This window comes from Trichechus manatus, unplaced genomic scaffold (assembly GCF_000243295.1).
Source record: "Trichechus manatus latirostris isolate Lorelei unplaced genomic scaffold, TriManLat1.0 scaffold00048, whole genome shotgun sequence".
Lineage (NCBI taxonomy): Eukaryota > Metazoa > Chordata > Mammalia > Sirenia > Trichechidae > Trichechus > Trichechus manatus.
Genome location: NW_004443984.1, coordinates 8,897,061 through 8,919,741, shown reverse-complemented (window position 1 = coordinate 8,919,741; position 22,681 = coordinate 8,897,061). Strand labels below are relative to the sequence as shown.

General features: G+C 37.9%; 1 protein-coding gene across 7 annotated transcripts in view; it reads right to left on the bottom strand.

Moving 5' to 3' along the window:
• EIF4G3 (eukaryotic translation initiation factor 4 gamma 3) overlaps positions 1 to 22,681 on the bottom strand; it is a 348,277-nt gene that overhangs the window by 49,586 nt on the left and 276,010 nt on the right. For 6 of the 7 annotated variants that reach the window (XM_023732132.1, XM_023732133.1, XM_023732128.1 and 3 more), the window contains 5 exons: positions 20,856 to 21,053; positions 5,641 to 5,787; positions 5,011 to 5,247; positions 1,602 to 1,706; positions 112 to 244 (listed from right to left, as the gene is read on the bottom strand). In XM_023732132.1, the coding sequence (XP_023587900.1) occupies positions 112 to 244; positions 1,602 to 1,706; positions 5,011 to 5,247; positions 5,641 to 5,787; positions 20,856 to 21,053 (820 nt within the window). Of the gene's footprint in view, positions 1 to 111; positions 245 to 1,601; positions 1,707 to 5,010; positions 5,248 to 5,640; positions 5,788 to 20,814; positions 21,054 to 22,681 lie in introns of those variants that run through there. The other variant, XM_023732134.1, reaches the window with a different exon arrangement.

The following is a 22,681-nucleotide window of genomic DNA, read 5'->3' as shown; positions in this document are numbered from 1 at the left end:
TTTCTTTGGGTTATTCTTTGTGATATCATTTCACACTTAAATAGTGAATTTTGACATATCTGTCCTCCAAACTCCCAAGTTCTCTAAAGCCTAGTGGACACCACCCCTCACCTGGTCTTCTCTTCTCTTTGGTCATCAGCTGCTGGACCTTCCTTTGCTCTTCTTGTTCTTCTATTTTAGCCTCTTTGTGAATCTGTTCAATAGTTTTAGGGCCTTGATCTGCTCTCCGAGATACCCAATTACACTATAAAAATAGAAAATAAGGTCATCAGCCAGACGGCAACAACTAAAAATAAAAATAATTTTTTAAAATCTTTATTTTTCAGTGCTGAAAAGTATAAAATACTTTCAAAATCTGGCACCATGGCAGTTTGTCATTTCTCTTGTAGATGGTACTATGTGCAGTTTACAGATTAGAGCTAAAGAATTAAATTCTTCTCAATCAAACCAAACTACTATATACTGAACATTCCAATAGACAATGGATATAAAGAACAAATAAAAGACCGGCCCAAGTGTGCATTATTATTATTTATTATCCTGGGCCTTGCCTTACTTCATTGCTTTGCCTACCCAGTTCATATCAACACTCATGGCAGTTCTAAATCGAGGATAACTAGCATTTTTCTTCTTTCTGTGTCACAGTTCTGGCATCCTAAACCAAGTGCCACATCACAAAAATCAAGCTGAGGACACTGAGGACAAAACAACAAGCTGTCTCTTTATAATTATATTCCTCCTTTCCTTTCCCAGCTTAAGTTTCCACATCTGATATTAGTGCAAGTGGTTGACGGCATGGGTGGAGAAGTTTTTATATTTATTTACATTAGCTTAAAAGAGGCCAGGATGGCAAACATGTTTATTTGGCATGCAAGCTGTGATCAACTGGCTGTGGCTATGGTAATAAGAAGGATCCTGAGCCATCCTCAACGTCATCTGGCCTTAGTGTAGGAGAGAGCAAAGGTGAGTCTTGTATTCACGTTTTCCAGTCTAGGGTAGGCTACAGTATACTCTCTATAACAGTTAAAACTAAGAAAACAGAAACAGAATGGTAGTGGTAAAAACTGAACCTGGTATGAGAAATGAGGAAGAAAAAAGTAGCAGAGGTTCTATAGGACAGACAATAGGGAAGAAAATGGGATACCAACATCTCCTAAGTGCTGGACACGTCACATAATTATCTCACTGAATCATTACAACAAATCTCAAGGTAGGCAACAATTCCATTTTAGAGACTGAAAACATTAGGCTCAGGGAAATTAAACGTATTCATTGTGAAGATGAGGCTTTCTGATTACTTAGGGTTAGCTTACAATGACTAAATTTAATTGACCAAAGTTTGAATTCAGAATGGATGATTTTAAAATTGCAACGTGGTTTGATAATCAGACTAAGCAGAATAAGCACGTAACAGGCAGGGATATATATATGCCTTTTACCCTTTCACACCGCTCTCCCATGGAAGTTTGCCAATTTGAGTTCTGAGACTCCTGAAGCAAAAGCTTAAGTTTTTACAGACGTAAATACTAGAACCCCCGCTCCTCAACCCAATTCCTTGAAAGAGACTGAGACAGTAGGTTTATTTTCCTTTTTCTACTTACCAGCCTTAGGTCTATCACATCCTGAAGCATGAATCGAATCCTAGATGATGTTTTTCTTTCTTTCACAATTTTCTCCATCTGATTAAAGTACTGGTCCATTCGAGGCTATAAGAGATAAAAACATTAGTATTTCTGGCTGAGGAATTCAAACATAATTGTTCCCTGTAGAATTTTTTTTAATTCAAAAATTTTATACAAAAGTTTTTTTGTGACATTAGTTGCAATTCTCCCCCTTTCCCTTTACACTCTGGGTTCTCAGCGTCCATTCATCCAGTTTTCCTGTCCCTTCTTGCCTTCTTGCCTTTGCTTTTGGGCAGGTATTGCCCATTTGGTCTTGTATACTTGATTGAACTAAGAAGCACATTCCTTGTGTGTTAGTGTTTGCTTTAGAGGCCTGTCTAATCTTTGGCTGAAAGGTGGACTTCAGGAGTGGTTTCCGTTCTGAGTTAGCAGGGTGTCCAGGGGCCGTAGTCTCGGGGGAGCTGGGCACCATCTAGTTCTTCTGGGCTCAGGGTGGTTCAGGCTGTGGTTCATGCGGTCCATTAGTCCTTTTCCTAGTCTCTTCGGTTTTCTCCATTCTCCTTTGTTCCGAACGTGCTGGGACCATAGATGTTATCTTAGATGGTCACTTGCAAGCTTTTAAGAACCCAGATACTACTCACCAAAGTAGGATGTAGAACATTTTCTTTATGAACTATGTTATGCCAACTGACCTAGATGTCCCCTGAGACCATGGTGCCAGCCCTCACCACCAGTAACTCAGTCCCTTAAGGTGTTGGATTTGTCTAGGAAGCTTCTATGACTTTGCCTTGGTCAAGTTATGCTGACTTTCCCTATATTGTGTGTTGTCTTTCCCTTCACCAAAGTTACCACTTGTCTATTATCTAGTTAGTGATTTCCCCTCTCCACCCCTCCCCTCCCTCATGACCATCAAAATGCCCTCCAGATTCATCCATGTTGTGAGATGTTTCACAGATTCATCATTATTCTTTATCTTTGCCTAGTATTCCAATGTGTGTATGTACCATAAATAATTTGTTATCCATTCATCTGTTAATGGGCAACTAGGTTGTTTCCATCTTTTTCCTATTGTGAATAATGCTGCAATGAACATGGGTATGCATATGTCAAGTCGTGTGATGGCTCTTATTTCTCTAGGACACAGTCCTAGGAGTGGGATTGCTGGATTGTATGGTGTTTCTCTCTCTAGCTTTTTAAGGAGGTGCCATATAATTTTCCATAGTGGTTGTACCATTTTACATTCCCACCAGCAGTGCATAAGACTTCCAATCTCCCCACAACCTCTCCAACATTTGTTATTTTTTGTTTTTTTGATTAGTACCAGTAATGTCAGGTGAGGTGGTACCTCACTGTAGTTTTGATTTGCATTTCTGTAATGGCTAATGATCACGCGTATTTCCTCATGTGTCTGTTAGCCACCTGAATGTCTTCTTTGGTGAAGTGTTCGTTCTTATCCTTTGCCCATTTTTAAATTGGGTTATTTGTCTTTATGTTGTTGAGGTGTTTTCTATAGATTTTAGAGATATGTCACATATGTCAGAGCCAAAAATTTCTTCTCAGTCTGTAGGTTCTCTGTTTACTCTTCTGGTGAAGTCTTTTGAAAGGGTAAGTACTTAATTTTTTAGGAGCACCCAGTTACCTAGTTTATCTTCTGGTTTGTGCATTGTTAGTTATGGTTTGTATTGAATTTATGCCATGTATTCAGGCCCCTACAGTTGTCCCTATTTTTTCTTCTGTGATCTTTACCATGTAGAATTTTTAAAGGGCCTAGGAATAACAATTTTATAGCTAAGAGGTAATGTGGTATAATTTTTGAGCATATGATGATCCAAAATAAAGACAGTATTTTCCAGGCTCCCTGGCAGCTGCCTGTGGTCATGTGACAGAGCATAAATGGAAATATCCTATGGCAGCTCCCTGGGAAGTTCCTTAAGACAGAAATGGCTGTGTCCTTTGCCCCTTTTCCCACTTTCTCTGCTGAGAAAGATAAGGACAGCTTTACTGATGGTAGAATTTTAAGCTGAAAGGATCTGGATTCTTTTTTTTTTTAAATTGTGCTGTAGATGAAGGTATACAGAGCAAATTAGTTTCTTATTAAACAATTAATATACATATTGTTTTGTGACATTGGTTGCCAACTCCACGACATGTCAATACTCTCCCCTTCTCCACCTTGAGCTCCCTATTTCCATTTGTCCAGCTTTCCTGTCCCCTCCTGCCTTCTCAACCTTGCCCCTCGGCTGGTGTGACCATTTAATCTCGTATACATGGTCGAGCTACGTGTATTACTGTTTGTTTTGTGGGTCTGTCTAATCTTTGGCTGAAGTGTAAATCTCAGGAATGACTTCAGTATTGAGTTAAAAGCGTGTCTGGGGGCAATACTCTCGAGGTTTCTCCAGTCTCTGTCAGACCAGTAAATCTGGTCTTTTTTTGTTAGTTTAAAACTTGTTCTACATTTTTCTCCAGCTCTGTCTGGGACCCTCTATTGTGATCCCTGTCAGAGCAGTCGGTGGTGATAGCCAGGCACCATCTAGTTGTGCTTGAGGATCTGGATTCTTGTTTTTTCTTTAATTTAACGAATAAAAATTGCTCAGATTTACCCTCTGACCACAATAGGCTTAATTTACAAACAAAGAAACAAAACATATAAAATATGTGAGGATCTGGATTCTTGATCTCTGAGCCACCAAAACTATTTCAGACCTCTGAGCCACCAGACCAGCCTCAGACTTCTTACCTCCAAATTTCTGTTTACATGAACAAGAAATAAATTTCAATCGTGTATAAGCTACTGCTATTTGAAGTTTTCTGTCATAGGCAAACATAAAACTAGCTGATTCAGATGTTACGGAACATTTCTAACATTGTTTCTTTGAAGCATTTCTAATTTTCCCACCTCTTACTTGGACATCACCATGTTATATCTGAATTATAATAGTTTTAATAATTTCTTGTATTATAGTTAGACAGCTATTTCATTAACTACAGCATAAACTTCTTAAGGAACTACTGGGACTTCCTGATTTCTTCATTACTCTCAGGCTTGGCACACAGTAGTTTTTCTCCCCTTATTTCTGCCCACAATTCGCTATATATACACACAAATGACCTGTAAAATGATCATGGCAGAAGAAAAAGGATGAGGGACAAATAATTTGAACAACTCACAGACTGGCTTTTATATAATTTAGGACCCTTCTTCATCTCTGACTTTAATGGAAATGTGGTAAGAAGCATTATGGCCAAGCACTGACAGTGAGACAGGCAAAGAAGAAAAATAAACAGTCTAGACTCATGGGGCAAGATGGAACTCTCTTGTTGACAGTCTTAGCTCTTTTTCAACTGACCAAGAGCCCTACTGAAGGTCTGTGAAATTTTGGATTTTTACCTTTGCTTTCTCAAAGTCCAGGTCTTTGCCAATGGTAGTGAGCAGACGACACAGGCACTCCAGGGATTCTTCATCATGATTCTTTAGCAGCTTCACCACACAGTCATGCATGATGGCCTCAGTCAGCATTTTGAGTTTAAAGAGTTCCCCGATAAACTTGATGTTACCGATGGATCTCCTCCGGGCTTTGTCCTTGGCTTCTTCCAGTTCATCATGAAGCCTTGCCCTCTCCTCTGGCTGTTGTGCAAGGAGGAAAAATAGGATGTTGATGATGAAAGCTGTATTGCACAATAGATGCTAAGAGATTCATGGTCCTGACTCTTTCTAGTAGTCAGGGAACCCCTTTGAGAATCTAAAAGAAACTATGAACTACATCCAAAAGTGTGCATCCATTTTAGGAGATTTCTAGAGCTCATCTCTGGCTTAGAGGGTTGAGTTGCTCTAACATGCTGCACTAATTCTCCTAAAGGGAATGAAGCATTCCCCTAAACATCTATACAGTATCTCTACATAAAAAAGAGGCTACAGGCCTCTCTTAAAGTAGTCTGTATTGCTGTAGCTGGCTTCATGAGACTTCTACTTGGTAACACTTGAAGTGCACAAGCACTGTCTTTCTATGAAAATACTTACAGCACTGGCAGCCTCAAGTTCCTTCTGCTTCTTCTCAAAGACATCATCATCTGCTTTATCTTTTTCAAACTCTTTCTGGCAACGGTTCAGTAGCAGCTTCCGGAAATTCACTGTGTTTCCAGGCTTGTCTGCCATGGGTACTTTCAGCTGTATCCGGATGGGAAAACGCAAAAGCAGAAAGATTACTTAAAGACATTCAAAGATTTTCTCAAAATATTTCGTTTACTGTGCACAATAATGCTGACTGAATCACAGGGAAGCATTCTACAAGAGGTATACAATTTAGCTTCAGGAACTTCATGATTCAACGGCAAGATCTGTCTTGAATTTCAGCCAGAAAAGACACATACTCCTTGCATATAAATGTACTGCATCTGTTATGGTCATGCCACTTTGAAATTCATCTGACATCATTATAACTATGACCCTGTACTTTTAACTCTATAGGGTTATTTATTACTTTTGTTTTTTCTTACTACATTGTAAGTACTTAGATTTAAAGAAACAAGTAGAAATACCATAAGACAAGGGAAAATTTCATGGCTATTAGAAAACTGTTACAGGTGAGATCTTTACTCTAGACAAAAGGCAGAAAGGGGGGCATTTGAGGATTTTTTGAGATACGTTTTCCTCAGGGGAATGTCATAATACTGTAATGCTAGTACTCACCTTGACCATCAATATAGTATGTTTACTGATTATATCTTATGTGCCAAAAAAAAAAAAAAAAAATACTAGTCCTCCAAACGTTCAGCCTAACAAATGGTCACTTTAGGAAAATTCTTTTGATATACAGAAAGACATACAATAGAGGGGGAGAGGTCACTTAGAGGCAAGATGCTTACAAGGTTGCCATCCAAATCCAATAATAATTACCTTCCAGTAACTGCAATAGCTCATATCTCCAAGGTTACTTGTAACTAAACACAGAGACATTTTTATGTGTTTAGAATATAAAAAATAAAAAAAGTAGACGGCAGCAGTGCTTCTATCTGACTAAAATATTCTATTTTACAGATAAAATAGCCCTGAGCACAATTATGAATAGCTGTTGCCTGACAAGACAAATTGTTTTTTCTGAAATCACAAAGTGGCTCCCAAAGTTCTGAAATGTATGTATGGTCTTGGCTTAACGGGAGAACATGGGGAAAACAGAATGTACTGCATTTATGCTTATAAAACAGTTAATATTTTGTAATGACTGCACATTAATATTCTGAACTGATAGCCCACTAACCTATGATCTCTGAAAGATCACTTAATAAGTCCAGTTCTAATCGATCAAGGGACTAAGTGTTATATCACACAGTTCTTCTCTGCAGGAAATATTAGGATGAGGGAAATGTCATCAAATGCTTGTTTAGAAAATCACAGAAAAGCTAACATATCCTGACTTCCAAATTCAGACAGCAAAATAAAAGAGACTGGTGGTGCAGTGGTTAAAGTGATTGACTCCTAACTGAAAGATTGGTGGTTGGAAACCACCAGTGGCTCCATGGGAGAAAGAGGTGGCAGTCTGCTTCCGTAGATATTTACAGCCTTGGAAACCCCACAGGGTCACTGTGAGTCGAAATCAACCAGACGGCAATGGGTTTTGGGTTATAGATCATTTCACAGTCAGATCTACTCTATGGACACAAAAAAGGGCCCAAGAGTTTATTAGCCTTCAAAGAATGACACACTACATGAAAGCAAAAGTTTTCAAAAGCAAGAGTAAAAGTAGACTTTATATTCTACTGTATAGGACACAGAATATTTAAAAAGTACATTAATTAAGAAATACAAAATAGAATCCAGAAGTATACTCACAAGCAGGTTGGCATAAAAAAGAGCACCAACAACATGGCCTCAGGTTCCAGAACAAACTAAAAGTTCTACAAATCAGCAGTTACATCCAACCTGCTTCTTATGTAACAACACGAGTTAAACCAGCCAAACAGTCTAATCCAGCTTCGTGGCACATTAACACTAATAACATAACTGATTGATAAGATAAAAATAGCCTGTGCCACAATCAATCAGCCCTAAAGAGATGCTTCCTGCAATACAGACTGACTGTGTAGAAAATGGGAGGACTGCAGGCAACAATACGAAAATCCAAGCCACAGCCATATAGTGAGAGAAATCAGAGTTAAAATGAGCCAAAAAAAAAGGGCAAGATAAAATAAATACAACTTGTGATGGCAAGGCATAGCTTTTATACCTTTTGTGCATATATTGTATATACTGAAAAGGCTAGGTTAAGGCTCAGGGCTCAGAAGATTTGCTTACTTGTCATATAAACAAAGGCAATTCTTTTAACCCAAGTTTCAGTTTCATCATCTAAAACAAGAGGGGGCACAACACCTCTGTCTAACTTGGAGGGTAGCTTTGACATTCAACAAAACAGTGTTTGGTAGAAGCAGTTTATAACTGTCACTGACAAGTACACTGTAACTGGGGTGTGCTGGGGGGCACTGAAACGGAGAGTGCTGGAATCTTGAATCATAAAATCAGGATTTGAATCCCAGCTCGATAACTAATCAGCCATGTGAACTTCAGCAAGTCAACTCATTGAGCCTCAGTAGCCCTCATGTGTAGAAGTGATACTTAAAATGATTGCCACTTTAGGGACAATATAAAACAGCTGCTGAAACAAGCGCTGTGGAGATACTGAATTCCAACTCTGCCATGTGACTCTGGACAAGTTACTTAGCTTCACTAAACCTCCATTTCTTTCTAAAATGGGAATGATAACAGTTGGGAAGATTAAAAAGAGATAGTCTAGGCAAAGTAAATAACAGTGGCTGACACATAATAAGGACCCCAAAACAGAACTAATATAGTTATATTTAAATACCTGGAGCGGTATCTGACATGGCTATGATTAAATCTATATTGTAATAACATAGCTATCAAAGAAAGTATGTAAGCAAAGTTAGCTCACTAAGTAATAGAGAAAGAACCACAAAGAACAAGAGATAGGAACATCTGTCATCCCAAAATGATGGTCAAGGGAAATTTCACATGCATAGGACACAAAGAAATGTGATCATACATCAGCCTTTTAGATATATTCACATGGAAGTATTAGAATAGAACAATCAGCAGAACGGCCACAGATTTGAAAGTGTACACATTTCCAAATGAACGAATGCCTAGCTACAGAGCCCCCTAAAGACTTTTTATTGAAGGTGATCTTGATGCCCTCTGGGGATGGCTGGCAGGGCTCTGGAAATGTGCCAGTGAGAACATATCCTCTGAGACTGGTTATTCGTGATAATTTTTTTATCATTAAGAGATGATAAATCCCAACAAAATTATGACATTATTAAATCAGCATGTGTCATCGACTGGACATTAACTGGTAAGGAGACATGCTGGAATTCGTTAGTTGGAGCAGATCATGAAGAGTGGACAAACAGCAGACAAGGTAGATGCTTGCAAATGTGATCATGGAGAGTTAACAGGAATGAAAGGTGATGAGCAGCAGTGTGAAAAACATCTCTTTAGATAACTATAATTTTCGTTTAATAATAGTCCATGATCAAAACTGAGATATATCAGTGTTTCAAATGGGTTGTTTGGGAGATGGTTTCTTTTTCTCTGGGAGGAAAGGAATCAGAATATTTTAGTAAGACTGCTTGGTAGCTAGATTCACTAGAGGCATCTACCTTTTTATCTGTACACAGTAGTAAACTAACAGTGTGACATGAGCGCTATGAGACCTGTCCACACACAGGTCAGCCATCAATCTTGGATATGAATGCTGTCAGCATCGAGTAGTAATTTTCTTCAAGGAGCAGGACCTGTACTGCTTACATATTTGTCAGTGTTGAGGGTAGATACTTCTCATCTTCAAAGGATCAAATTCCCAGAGAATCACTGAGGGTTGTCAGCTGTGTGGGTCATAACAAAACCAAACCCATTGCCATCGAGGCAATTCCGACTCATAGTGACCCTACAGGACAGAGCAGAACTGCCCCAAAGCATTTCCAAGGAGTGGCTGGTGGATTCGAATTGGGATCTTTTGGTTAGCAGCTGTAGCTCTTTACCACTGTGCCACCGGGGTTCCGTGTGGGTCATAAAGAACTCCTAATTATGGGAGTCAAATGGGAGATTAGAAAGTAGAAGGACAAGCCCTGGCCTTGCTCAGAATGTTCAGGATTCTCAATGCTGCCTCAGAACATGAAGATGTTAGTAGTAACCCATGGCCCAGGAGCCACTGTGCCCTTCTGGTCTGAGGCAAAATATCTGGAACAATTAGTATAACGTAAGCAAGTGGCACCTCTGTGCTAACTCTAAAGCCCTGGTTTCTCCAGGATAGTTTACTCTTAAATATGAAGTGAACAGCAATAAGCAGCTGTCCAAATGTAACTCCTGGGTTCACAGTGACATACTACTACTGCTATCAGTGATTATGTCTTGCTCTTAGTGAACCACCTGCTAAAACTGCACAAAGCATATTCTGAATGTACTATGAACACATCTATCAAAATGCATCTCTATAATAGATATAATAGATGTATCTATCAAATACATCTGAAGGTGTATGTAGTGCTGTGGGATGCCCACGAGATTCAAAAGGGATCAAGTTATGAAAGGGTTACTCTTCTCTCATCAATTTGTTCTTCAAAGCATTTATCTTCCATCAGGCCAGCTGCACATCCTTCCTCCCCCAAATGACTCCATCTATTTGATGTTACCCAAGACTGATTTATCAAGTCTGTGGGTAATTCCAGGCTTTATTTTCTGATGATAAAGAATTTAGTTGTCTCTTTGTGTCTCTATTTAATTGGGTCTCTAAGTATCTTTACTATTCTCAGTCCTGTCATTCTTTTCACATCTTGCTTTAAAGCCCTTAAAGCAGCAACACTACAAGTTCTGGGTCTGGCAAAACAGGACAGAGAGTGCTGAAAACTCTAGTGCCATTTTTCAGAGCTGAGGTACACATGACCACCACAGCAGAGATAAAAAGTAACAAAGGTTTTATAAAAGGTGTAGTCTTAGGGCATAAAATAAACTCTAAATTTGATGAGAAGTTCAGAGATATATACTGAAATCCTGCAGCCTTTTAACCCGTTGCCATTGAGTCAATTCCAACTCATAGCAACCCTATAGGACAGACTAGAACTGCCCCATAGGGTTTCCAAGGAGCAGCTGGTGGATTCAAACTGCCGCAGCCTTTTAAAGATGCCTTAAAAAAAGAATTAAACCTGACATGTCAATGGTATTAAAGGTCAGTATGAGAACTCTACTGAAGAGATGGCAGTCTACTGGAACACTTGAAAGCAACTTTCAAATTTACCCACTCACTCACAAAATGTTTGAGGGCCTATTATGGGCCAAGAACCAGCTAGGCAGTGGGAATTAAGCAACGAACAAAATAGAAAATTTCCTGCTTTTAGGAAGCTTACATTCTAGTAGGGTTCTGTTGTTGTTGTTAGGCGCTGTCGAGTCAGTTCTGACTCACAGCGACCCTACTTACAACAGAACGAAACAATGCCAGGTCCTACGCCATCCTCACAATCATTGCTGTTTGAGCCCATCATTGCAGCCACTGTGTCGATCCATCTCATTGAGGGTCTCCCTCTTTTTCGCTGACCCTCTACCAAGCATGATGTCCTTCTCCAGGGACTGCCCCCTCCTGATAAGATGGTGATTTTCATTTAAATGACAATTGAAACAACAGCAGAGCAATTTAAATTCACCAATATTCCCATTTAAAATTTTATTTAAGTACAGGTTTAGATACGGGACATTTTCTCTTGTCCACTCTTCTCCACATGCCACTCAATTCAATTGTCCTTTTCTCTTAAGTGACCATAAAACCCATAACCTGTTGCCATCAAGTTGATTCTGATTCATAGCGACCCTACAGGACAGAGTAGAACTGCCCCATACAGTTTCCAAGGAGCACCTAGTGGATTCAATCTGCTGACCTTTTGGTTAGCAGTCGTAGCTCTTAACCACTACGCCACCAGAGAAGTACTAAATTCTAGTCAAAAGCTTTGCTGTTTGTGAAAGAGTCTTGCAGGCCTCCTCAGTAATTCCTAGTTGAACTAGTGGAAACAGCATGGTTTTGTTTTGCATCTCCTTGTGATGTTTGTTGGTCATTTGGATAGCTTCTTTTGTGAAATGTTTGTGCAAGTCTCCCATCCACCCAAAACTGAGTTGTTTTCTTTTTGATTTGTAGTAGTTTTTTTCTTTTAATTATCTGATAAGCCCTTTATTGAATTTTTGTGTTATAATTATCTTTTCCTAATATTCAGTTGGTGGTTTCAATTCCTTAATGACATTTTTTGATGAATAAATGTTCTTAGTTTTATGCAGTTCAATTTACGAATCTATTCCTTTGTAATTAGTGATTTTTATGTCCTGACTAAGAAACCTTCAGGCTAATTAACATTCTCTTTAGTACTGTTTTCCCCTACTCTGGCTATTTTTTATCTTTTTTTCTTAATAGCTTTATTTTTACCAGCTTAGATACAGCTTTTTTTTTTCTTCTCCTTTTTCTTTTTAAATTGATGCTCAGGGATTGTAGGGTATCTTTTGAATCTGTGGCTTTAATGTCTCAGCAGTTGTGAAAAATATCTGACCCATTATCTCTTCAACTATTGTTCTTCTCCATTCTTTTCTTTCTCCTCCTGGGACTCCAATTAAAGGGAAGTTAGACCTTCTTACAGAATCCTCTCCATCTTTACCCTTTCTTTTGCATTTTTCATTTTTTGATCTCTGTCCTTCACTATGGCTATTTTCTACTGATCTATCTTCTAGTTCCTAATTCTTCTCTTCAACTGTGGCTAATCTGCCAGGAAACCCATCCATTAAGTTTTGAATGTCATTAATTAAATATTCAGTTCTAGAATTCCTACTTGGTTCTTTTTAATACTTTTCAGTTCTCTGTTGAAATTTTCCATCTTGTCTTTATCACCTTAAACGTAAGTATACCCAAAAACCAAACCCACTGCCATCAAGACAACTCTAAATCATAGGGACCCCAGAGGGCTTCCAAGGCTGTACATCTCTACGGAAGCAGATTGCCACATCTTTTTCTCGTGGAGCCGCTGGTGGTTTCCAATCACCGACCTTTCGGTTAGCAGTCGATCAGTTTAACCACTGTGCCACCAGGGCTCCTAAACAGAGTTAGTCATTTTAAAGTTTGTGCCTGATAAAGCCAGTATCTGGAGCCTCTGAAGGATATTTTTTTTGTTTGTTGCTTCTGCTCATTCTCATTCATAATGTCTTCTTTCCTCGTGTGCCTGATTATTTCTAGTTGTGTGCTGGAGATTTCAACTAAAAAACTTTTTTTCATAGAAATAATTTGAAGTCTAGTATTAAAGTCTCTAAAAAGTATTTTTGCTTCTTCTTTCAGGTACATAGGGAACAGTAGCAATCTGAAATCACTATAACCCAAATTAAAAGATTGAGATGATCTGATGTTAAGACAGTCCCTGTGAGAGCAGGTCAATTTCTAGTTTACCCTTATTCTAAGCATGTGGTTTTTTTTAGGATCCTAACCTAAAACACAGGGGCGCTTACTAGCGCCTCCTCCATCACTTCTTTTGGTGGGCCCTGGTCCCAACTTCTGTCTCCCTAGTCCAGCAAGTGTATGTAAAACAAGTTGTTCAAGACTTTTTAGTTGCCTTTTCCAGATTCAGCATTGTCTGCGGGGGAAACATCACCCAAAGTCTGTCTTCTTTGGATTTCCACTTTTTCTAGGACCTTAGCCTCAGTTATTCCTTCTAGCTCTTCAAGATTTTTTCCATATTATAACCAGCTTTCCTAATTGTCCTCCATGGAAGGGTAGTCCAAATTACCTGTCATTACCACAGCTCTACTATTTACCCCTGTGTACTTTTCCTTAATCCCATTTCCATCATAATTTTGTCATATATGTAGTCGATGAATATTATTTTGCATATTGTAATACATTATTAAATTGTATCATATTATTCAGTACTGTATTAAAGGTTGATCTATACTGATATATTTAGCACTACTTCATTAATTTTAACTGCTATACATATTACTCAATTGATCAAATCAACTGTGGTATACTTTTTAAAATTTTACTGTGCTTCAGGTGAAAGTTTACAAGGCAAATTAGTTTCTCATTCAAAAATTTATACACAAATTGTTTCGTGACATTGATTGCAATCCTTGCAATGAGTCAGCACTCTCCCCCCTTCCGTTTACACACTGGGATCCCCGTGTCCATTCGTTCAGTTTTCCTGTCCCTTCCTTCTTATCTTTGCTTTTGGGCAGGTTTTGCCCATTTGGTCTTGTATACTAGATTGATCTAAGAAGCACTTTCCTCACGTGTGTTACTGTTTGTTTTATAGGCCTGTCTAATCTTTGGCTGAAAGGTGGACTTCGGGAGTGGCTTCAGTTCTGAGTTAGCAGGGTGTCGGGGGTTCCTCCAGTCTCTGTCAGACTGGTCTGTTTTCGTGAATTAGAATTTTGTTTTACATATTTCTCCTGCTTTGTCTGGGACCCTGTACTGTGATTCCTGTTAGAGCCCTCGGTGGTGGTAGCCAGGAACCATCTAGTTCTTCTGGGCTCAGGCTGGTGGAGGCTGTGGTTCATGTAGTCCATTAGTCCTTTGGACTAGTATTTTCCTTGTGTCTTTGGTTTTCTTCATTCTCCTTTGTTCCAAATGTGCTGCAACCAATAGATGTATCTTAGATGGGTGCTTGCAAGCTTTTTAAGACCCCAGATGCTACTCACCGAAGTAGGATGTAGAACATTTTCTTTATAAACTGTATTATGCCAATTGACCTAGATGTCCCCCAAGACCATGGTCTCCAGCCCTCAGTCCCAGTAACTTGGTCACCCCAGGTGTTTGGATGTGTCTAGGAAGCTTCTATGACTGCCTTGATCAAGTTGTGCTTACTTCCCCTATACTGTGTGTTGTCTTTCCCTTCAAAGTTAATACTTGTCTACTATCTAGTTAGTGATTTCCCCTCCCTACTCCTCCCTTCCCTTTTAACCATCAAAAAAATTTTTTTTTCTGTGTGTTAACCTTTTCTTGGGTTTTTATAATAGTGCTCTCATATAAAATTTGTCCTTTTGTGAATGACTTGCTCCAGTCAGCATAATGCCCTCCAGATTCATCCATGTTGTGAGATATTTCATGGATTCATCACTATTCTTTATCATTGTGTAGTATTCCACTGTGTGTATGTACCATAATTTGTTATCCATTCATCTGTTGATGGGCACTTAGGTTGCTTCCATCTTTTTGCTATTGTGAATAATGCTACAATGAACATGGGTGTGCATGTCTATTCGTGTGATAGCTCTTATTTCTCTAGGGTATATTCCTAGGAGTGGGACTGCTGGATCATATGATATTTCTATTTCTAGCTTTTTAAGGAGGTGCTGTATCATTTTCCATAGTGGTTGTACCATTTTACATTCCCACCAGCCATGCTTAAGAGTTTGAATCTCCCCACAGCCTCTACATTTGTTATTTTCTGTTTTTTTGACTACGGCTAAGAATGTCAGGGTGAGGTGATATCTCACTGTAGCTCTGATTTGCATTTCTCTAATGGCTACTGATTGCAAGCATTTTCTCATGTGTCAGTTAGCTGCCTGAATGTATTCTTTGGTGAAATGTCTGTTCATATGCTTTGCCCATTTTTAAACTGTATTGTCTTTTTGTTGTTGAGGAGTGAAGTATTCTACAGAGCTTAGAGATTAGATCCTTGTTGGATATGTCATAGCCAAAATATTTTTCCCAGTCAGTAGGTTCTCTTTTTAATTCTTTTGGTGAAGTCTTTTGATGAGCGTAAGTATTTGACTTTTAGGAGTTTCCAGTTATCTCATTTATCTTCCAGTGTTTGTGTATTGTTAGTTATGGTTTGTATTTATGCCATGTATTAGGATCCCTAGTGTTGTCTCAGAAACCCTGGTGGTGTACTGGTTAAGTGCTACAGCTGCTAAACAAAAGTTCGGCAGTTCAAATCCACCAGGCACTCCTTGGAAACTCTATAGGGGAGTTCTACTCTGTCCTCTAGGGTTGCTATGAGTCAGAATCAACTTGACGGCAATGGGTTTGTTTTTTGTTTTTTTTTTAGTGTTGTCTCTATTTTTATTGATCTTTATTATTTTGGTTTTATATTTAGATCTTTGATCCATTTTGAGTTACTTTTGTGTATGGTATGAGGTAGGGGTCCTCGAAATTTTTTTACACGTGGACATCCAGTTTTGCCAGCACCATTTGTCAAAAAGACTGTTTTTTTCCCCATTTAACAGACTTTGATCCTTTCTCAAAGATCAGCTGGCCATAGGTGGACGGATTTATGTTTGGTTCTTGATTCTGTTCCACTGGTCTATGTGTCTGTCGTTGTACCAGTACCAAGCTATTTTGACTATTGTGGCTGTATAGGAGGTTCTGAAATCAGGTAGTGTGAGGCCTCCTACTTTGTTCTTTTTCTTCAGTAATGCTTTGCTTATCTAGGGCCTCTTCCTTTTCACATAATGCTAGTAATTAGTTAAATTGTGGTATACTCTTATTGTCGTGTTTAGTCATATTTCAGCTGTTTCCTATTATTCACTATTAAAACCAAAATATGAATAAATATATATTTTTTGAATAAATATTCTTACATGATTCTCTGTGTGTCTACGAATTTTCTGAGGGGTATATGCCAAGAAGTTAAATTGCTAGGTAGTAATATATAAGCATCTTCAACAATATTCTTCAATCACTCTCCAAAGTGGTAACGTTCATCTTTGTGAACCCTTAGTTTTATTTTTTTCGTCAAATAGGTGTGAATTACACAGAATTGTGGTTTATCTTATCATTTCATTAATAATGAATAACACTGAGTATGTTTTCACGAGTTTATCAGCCAATGGATTTCAATTTTCATAAATAGCTCATTTTTTAATTGGGCTGTTTTTATTGATTTGCCTTTTTTTTTTAATATTCAGGATTCCAGTACTTTGTAAGTTATATGCATCCAAATATTACAAATAGATTTCTTCCTGACTGTGTATTTTTTTATTTTATTTATGATGTATTTTGCTGCACCAAAGATTGCAAATTTTAACAGTCAAACTTGATAATTTTTTCCTTTGTGGATTGTTCATTTTGAGTGTTGAAGAAATTCCTCCTTATTCTACGTTCACAAAGATAGTCTCTTCAATTTTATTCTAAAAGTTTACCTTTCATGTTTAGGTTTTCATTACTCCTATGACTGGTTTGATTTTTGTGTTTGATTTGTAGTAGGAATCCATGGCTCCATTTCCATTATCACCACTTCACTTCAGGCCCTCAGTACCTCCAAAGTAGATTAGCTATGGTGTCAGAAGTTAGGACAATGATTCCCTTTAAAGAAGAGGGAAGGGTATAGTTTTATTTCAGAAATTTATTTACTGAAATAAATTGAGCTGTGAAGTTATGATTTGTACACTTTTCTGTATACATGTTATAGTGGTGTGAAGTCGGTTCATACTACTTTAGGAGGGCCATTTTTTTAAATAGTCAGGAATTCTGTGTCAATTGTCAAACTATTGGTAGCTTAAAAGCAGCCATGATGGGAATATCTACATCATTAAATTTGGCAAATGCTACAATCAGGGATATTTTCTCCCCAGAAAGCATGTACGTCTGTTATGCTTCAATAAAAAAATTTAAAAGGTTAAAAACATAACACCAGTTGCTGTCGAGTTGATCCCAACTCATGGCAACCCCATGTGTGTCAGAGTAGAACTGTGCTCTATAGGGTTTTTAATGGCTGATTTCTCAGAAGTAGATGGCTAGGCCTTTCTTCTGAGGTGAGTCTGGGTGGACGTGAACCACCATCCTATCAGTTAGCATCCAAGTCCATTAACCATTTGTGCCACCCCAGCACACTTAAAAAAAACATGCCCTTTGGTACATGATACAACTTTGGGAAATTTATTCTAAAGAAATAAAAGCTCCAGCATGTGAAAATAAATATACCTGAATGTTTATCACAGCACTGCTTGTGGTTGCAAACAAACAAAAGAAAAAAACCAGACCCAACATGACCTCCAGCAATAAAGAAATGGCTAGATGAACTGTGGTATATACATACGATAAAATATTATGCAACTACTGAAAACGTATGAGTAAAATCTGTGTGTAATGACCTGGAAGGATGCCCAAAACATGAATTGTTAAGTACAACAAGCAAATTGCAAAACAAATGCATAGGATATAATCCAATTAAAGCAAAAACAAAAACAAAAAATAACTCTCTCTTTATATATGCTTATCTGTATATGCTTTTATACGATTTTATGAATACAGAGAAAACTGTGCAAAGATGCATCTAAACTCTTCATATTAATTGCCTTGGGGGACAGGAGAGTTTAACTGGCTGGGACTCCAAGTAGAAAGTATTAATTTTTTCTGAGTATATCTCTATGCTGTTTAACTTGTTCCAGTAGGTTATTTGGTAATTTAAAATACTCCAATAAAGCTTTGTAAATGTTTACTAAAGAAGCATAGATCAGAACAAAAGTCTCGAAAGTGGTTGGCTTGCCTATAATCTCATCCTATTCCAAACCAACTTGCACTACTGCCAGGCCTTTTCAAAGGTAATTTTCATCAATGACATACCTCTACTAAAAATATCAACAACTCTTTACTGCCTACAGAAAAAAATCAGAATTGGGAGAGAGTACTAAAGTATGAGTCAGAACATCTGGGTTCTAGTCCTAGCTCTAAAAAGTGAGCACAAGATGTCATGGCTGCCACAATAAAAATGAGGGTCATAAGATAGCAAATTACTTGGCTTTTAGATAACTATGATATTTTAGAAGGCAACATGGCACCGAGTAAAGTGCAAGCAACTGAGTAAAACCTAATGTGTATTCTAGTACTGCCACTTACTAGTTATGTGACCCTGAACAAGTTATTTATCTTATCTAAGCACTTACTGATGAAGATCAAAGACCACAACCTTCAGTATGGATTACATCTCAACATAAAGAAAACAAAAATCCTCACAACTGGACCAACAAGCAAGATCATGACAAATGGAGAAAAGACTGAAGTTGTCAAGGATTTCATTTTACTTAGATCCACAATCAACCCATGGAAGCAGCAGTCAAAAATCAAAAGATGCACTGCATTGGGCAAATCTGCTGCAAAAGACCTCTTTAAAGTGTGAAAAAGCAAAGATGTCACCTTGAAGACTAAGGTGCTCCTGACCCAAGACATGGCATTTTCAGTTGCCTCATATGCATGCGAAAGCCGGACAATGAATAAGCAAGACCGAAGAAGAATTGACGCCTTTGAATTGTGGTACTGGCGTAGAGTACTGAATACACCGTAGACTGCCAAAAGAACGAACAGATCTCTCTTGGAAGAAGTACAACCAGAATGCTCCTCAGAAGTGAGAATGGTGATACTATGTCTCACATACTTTGGACGTGTTATCAGGAGGGCTCAGTCCCTGGGGAAGGACGTTCTCAGGAGGGCTCAGTCCCTGGAGAAGAACATCATGGTTGGTAAAGTAGAGAGTCAGAGAAAAAGAGGAAGACCCTCAAGGAGATGGAATGACACAGTGGCTGCAGCAATGGGCTCAAGCGTAACAATGACTGTGAGGATGGCACAGGACTGGGCAGTGTTTCGTTCTGTTGTTCACAGGGTCGCTATGAGTTGGAACTGACATGATGGCACTTAACAACAACAACAACAACAAAGCCTCGGTTACTGATTCAATAAAGTGGAGCTACTAATATCTTTCAGGGTTATAATAACAATTACAAATAATGTATATAAACCCACACTGAAACTTATATGTGCTGAATAGAAGGTTTCTATTATTATAATCATCTTCATTCTACAGCCAGAATTTCAAGATCTTCACAATCTGGCCCTAGACTCTTTTCCACCACAAACATAGTTTCAAATTTATTTAGGGCTTACTACAGGCTAAGTACTGAGCTAGGAGCTTTACATGCAAAATCTCATTTATTTTATCCTTACGGTAACTTTAAGTTGTATGAATTAATCTTACGAATTAAAAACTGAGGTTTAAAGAGGTTATGTAACTATTCTAAGCTGATAAAGTTAGCATATGGTAAAATAGGAATTTAAATTTAAATTTTAAAGTTTAATTTTAAACCTAGAACTGGGAGACTCCAAAGCCAATGTTTGTAAACATTACATAATGCTATGCTTGTTAGCCTCAGTCTTGAACCTGTCTGGAACACCCACTTCCTTCTCTTTTACTTGTCAAAGAGTATTCCCCAGCCTCCTAGGTCTAACTCAAACTTCATTTGCTTCATAAGAGTTTCTCTCTCTCCCACCAACATAGTGATTTCTTTTTCCTCCGACATGATTTTTGGTTTAAACCATTCATTTACGCATCAATACACTGCAATATCACAGAATGCCTTACAAGTTTTCAGTACAGATTTTGAGTTCCTTAAAAATAGAATATGTACTTTTTCACTCCCCGAAAGACTTACCTACCTTTGACATAGGGACTCAATAAATATTGGTAGAATGACAGAATTTTGCATTTTCAAGCAAGGCACAATGACAATGAGTAATGACACTTAAGAAGAAACCCAAATATAAAAGAAAAACACACATTTCAGACACAAGGACTTTGGTAACAATAAAAGGAAGGAAAACTACAGATGGTACATGGCAGTTTCGTGACTGCGGAACAGAGGAGGGCAATGAACACTAGTCAGAAGTTCTCTGGTTTCCCATTCTGTCTTGCCCTAGATGCGACAGGCTGTGAAGATTAAATGGTTGTGGACAATGTAAGGAGAAAGAAATCTAATGGTTTCCAAGAGATGAAATTATCAGTTTTCAACCATAAGACAACAATTCTTTCATTTTCACAGAGGCTGGAATGAAAACCAACATGTTTTTCAATTTTGAATTTAATTAAATGTAAAAGTAAGCATTTGCCTTATCTTTATAAGATCCTGTCCAAGGAAAAATTGGTTGCCCAAAACAATTTCACATTACAAATTTAAACCTTACTCAATCTTCTTCAATTCTGATGAGACCATATCATGCCTATTTCAGTCTAGCAACTATACCCACTGCAGAGGAGAGTATATATTTTAATAAAGCAAGATTCTTTCCATACAATGAGGATATTATATTAATAAGTACTAAAAATATATTCTCCCCTTTACGTTGCCCCAATAACACTTCTGGGAAGAATGTGTAGTGAGGGGAGAATATACCTCTTGGAAATTTCTGGTTTTACTCCTTCCTCTCTTCTTACCGTTACTAGACATCGACACATGTTTGCGTAAGCCACAGAGAAACTGGGTTCATCAATAGCCTTCTCAAAGACCAGGTCAATGACTCCTTTCAGTCGCTCCTCTGTGTCAACAGTAAGTCCTGACACTTGCTTCATCAGTTGGTTGAACATCTGTGGTGTCAATTTATTTAAGATACTTCGAACTTTTCTGAAAAGTTCCTAAAAGGGCCACAAAAAAGATAAGAGCATTACAGCAACTGTGACAGTAAGAGGCTTTCTGTGAAGATAAATATTTTGTTTTATAAGTTCGATTTCTCAAATCATTAGCAATGATTGTGAACTAGTCACCGAAATAATTAAATCCACCTATTTTTAACAATCACTCAGAAATTACACCACCTCTATGCACGACTGCTGAGAATTCTAGGACCTAGGTATTCTCACACTTCGCTGGCAGTAGAAGCATCACCTGGTACATTTCTAAGGGCAATCTGGCGATGTACATCAAAAGATTTAAAACTGAATGTGCCCTTTGAACCCGTAAGTATACTTTTAGAAATTTATTCATATTTAAGGATAGGTAAAAAGATTTTAGCCACAATAACCTTCATCATATCCGTTCGCAGCAAACAAGTCCAATGTCCAAAAATGGGAATTTGTCTAAATAAGTTACAGTATAACCATAAATTTATTTCACCATAGAATACTAGGCAAGAATCTTTTTAAATGCTGCAGGAACTCTCAGCAAACTAGCACTAGAAGAAATTTCCTCAACTAGAAAAAGGAATCTGTAAAGCCTTACTTAATGGTGAAAGACAATGTTCCCCCACTAAGATTAGGAACAAGGCAAAAACGTCTGCTTTCACCATTCCTGTTCAAAATCATATTGGATGTGCTAGCCAGTATAATAGAGCAAGGGAAAGAAATGAAAGGCATACAGAAAAGAAAGAGAAATAATAAGGCTCTCTATTCAGATGACATAATGGTCTACATAGAAAATATAAGGAATAAACAAAAAAATAAAAAACTACTAGAACTAACAAGTGACTCTAGCAATGTTGTAGGAAACAATGTCAACATTCAAAAATCAATTGTTTTTCTAAATACTACAAACGAACAATTAGAAATCAAAATTTTAAAAAAGCATCATTTATAATAGCACCAAAAACCATGAAATACTTAGGTAAAAATCTAACAAAATATCCACAGGACCCATATGCTGAAAACTACAAATCACTGATGAAAGAAATCAAAGTGGACCTAAATAAATGGACAGACATATCACGTTCATGTATTAAAGTATTCAATACTGTTAAGATGTCTGTTTTCCCCAAAGTGAGCTCCAGATTCAGATAAAATCCTAATAAGTCCAGTTCCCTTTTGGTATAAATCAAGAAGCTGATTCTAAAATTTATTTAGAAAGGTAAAGTAGAAGACCCAAAGGAATTCTGAAAAATAAGAAGAAAGCTGGAGGACTCACACTATCGGATTTCAATACTTACTATAATGCTACAATAAACTACGCAGTATGGTATTGGCCAAAGGACACATATATTAATGGAACAGAACAGATAACCTAGAAATAGACCCACACATACGTAATGAAATGATTTTCAACAAAAGTGCAAAAGAAATTCAGTGGACTAAGGACATAGTCTTTTAAACAAATGAGGCTACAACAACTGGATGTCCAGAAAGCAAAAACAAAAACAAAAACCCATGGAGGGCTGTGGGGACCATGGTCTCAGGGAACATCTAGCTCAATTGGCATAACACAGTTTGTAAAGACAATGTTCTACATTCTACCTTGGTGAGTAGCATCTGGGGTCTTAAAAGCCTGTGAGCAG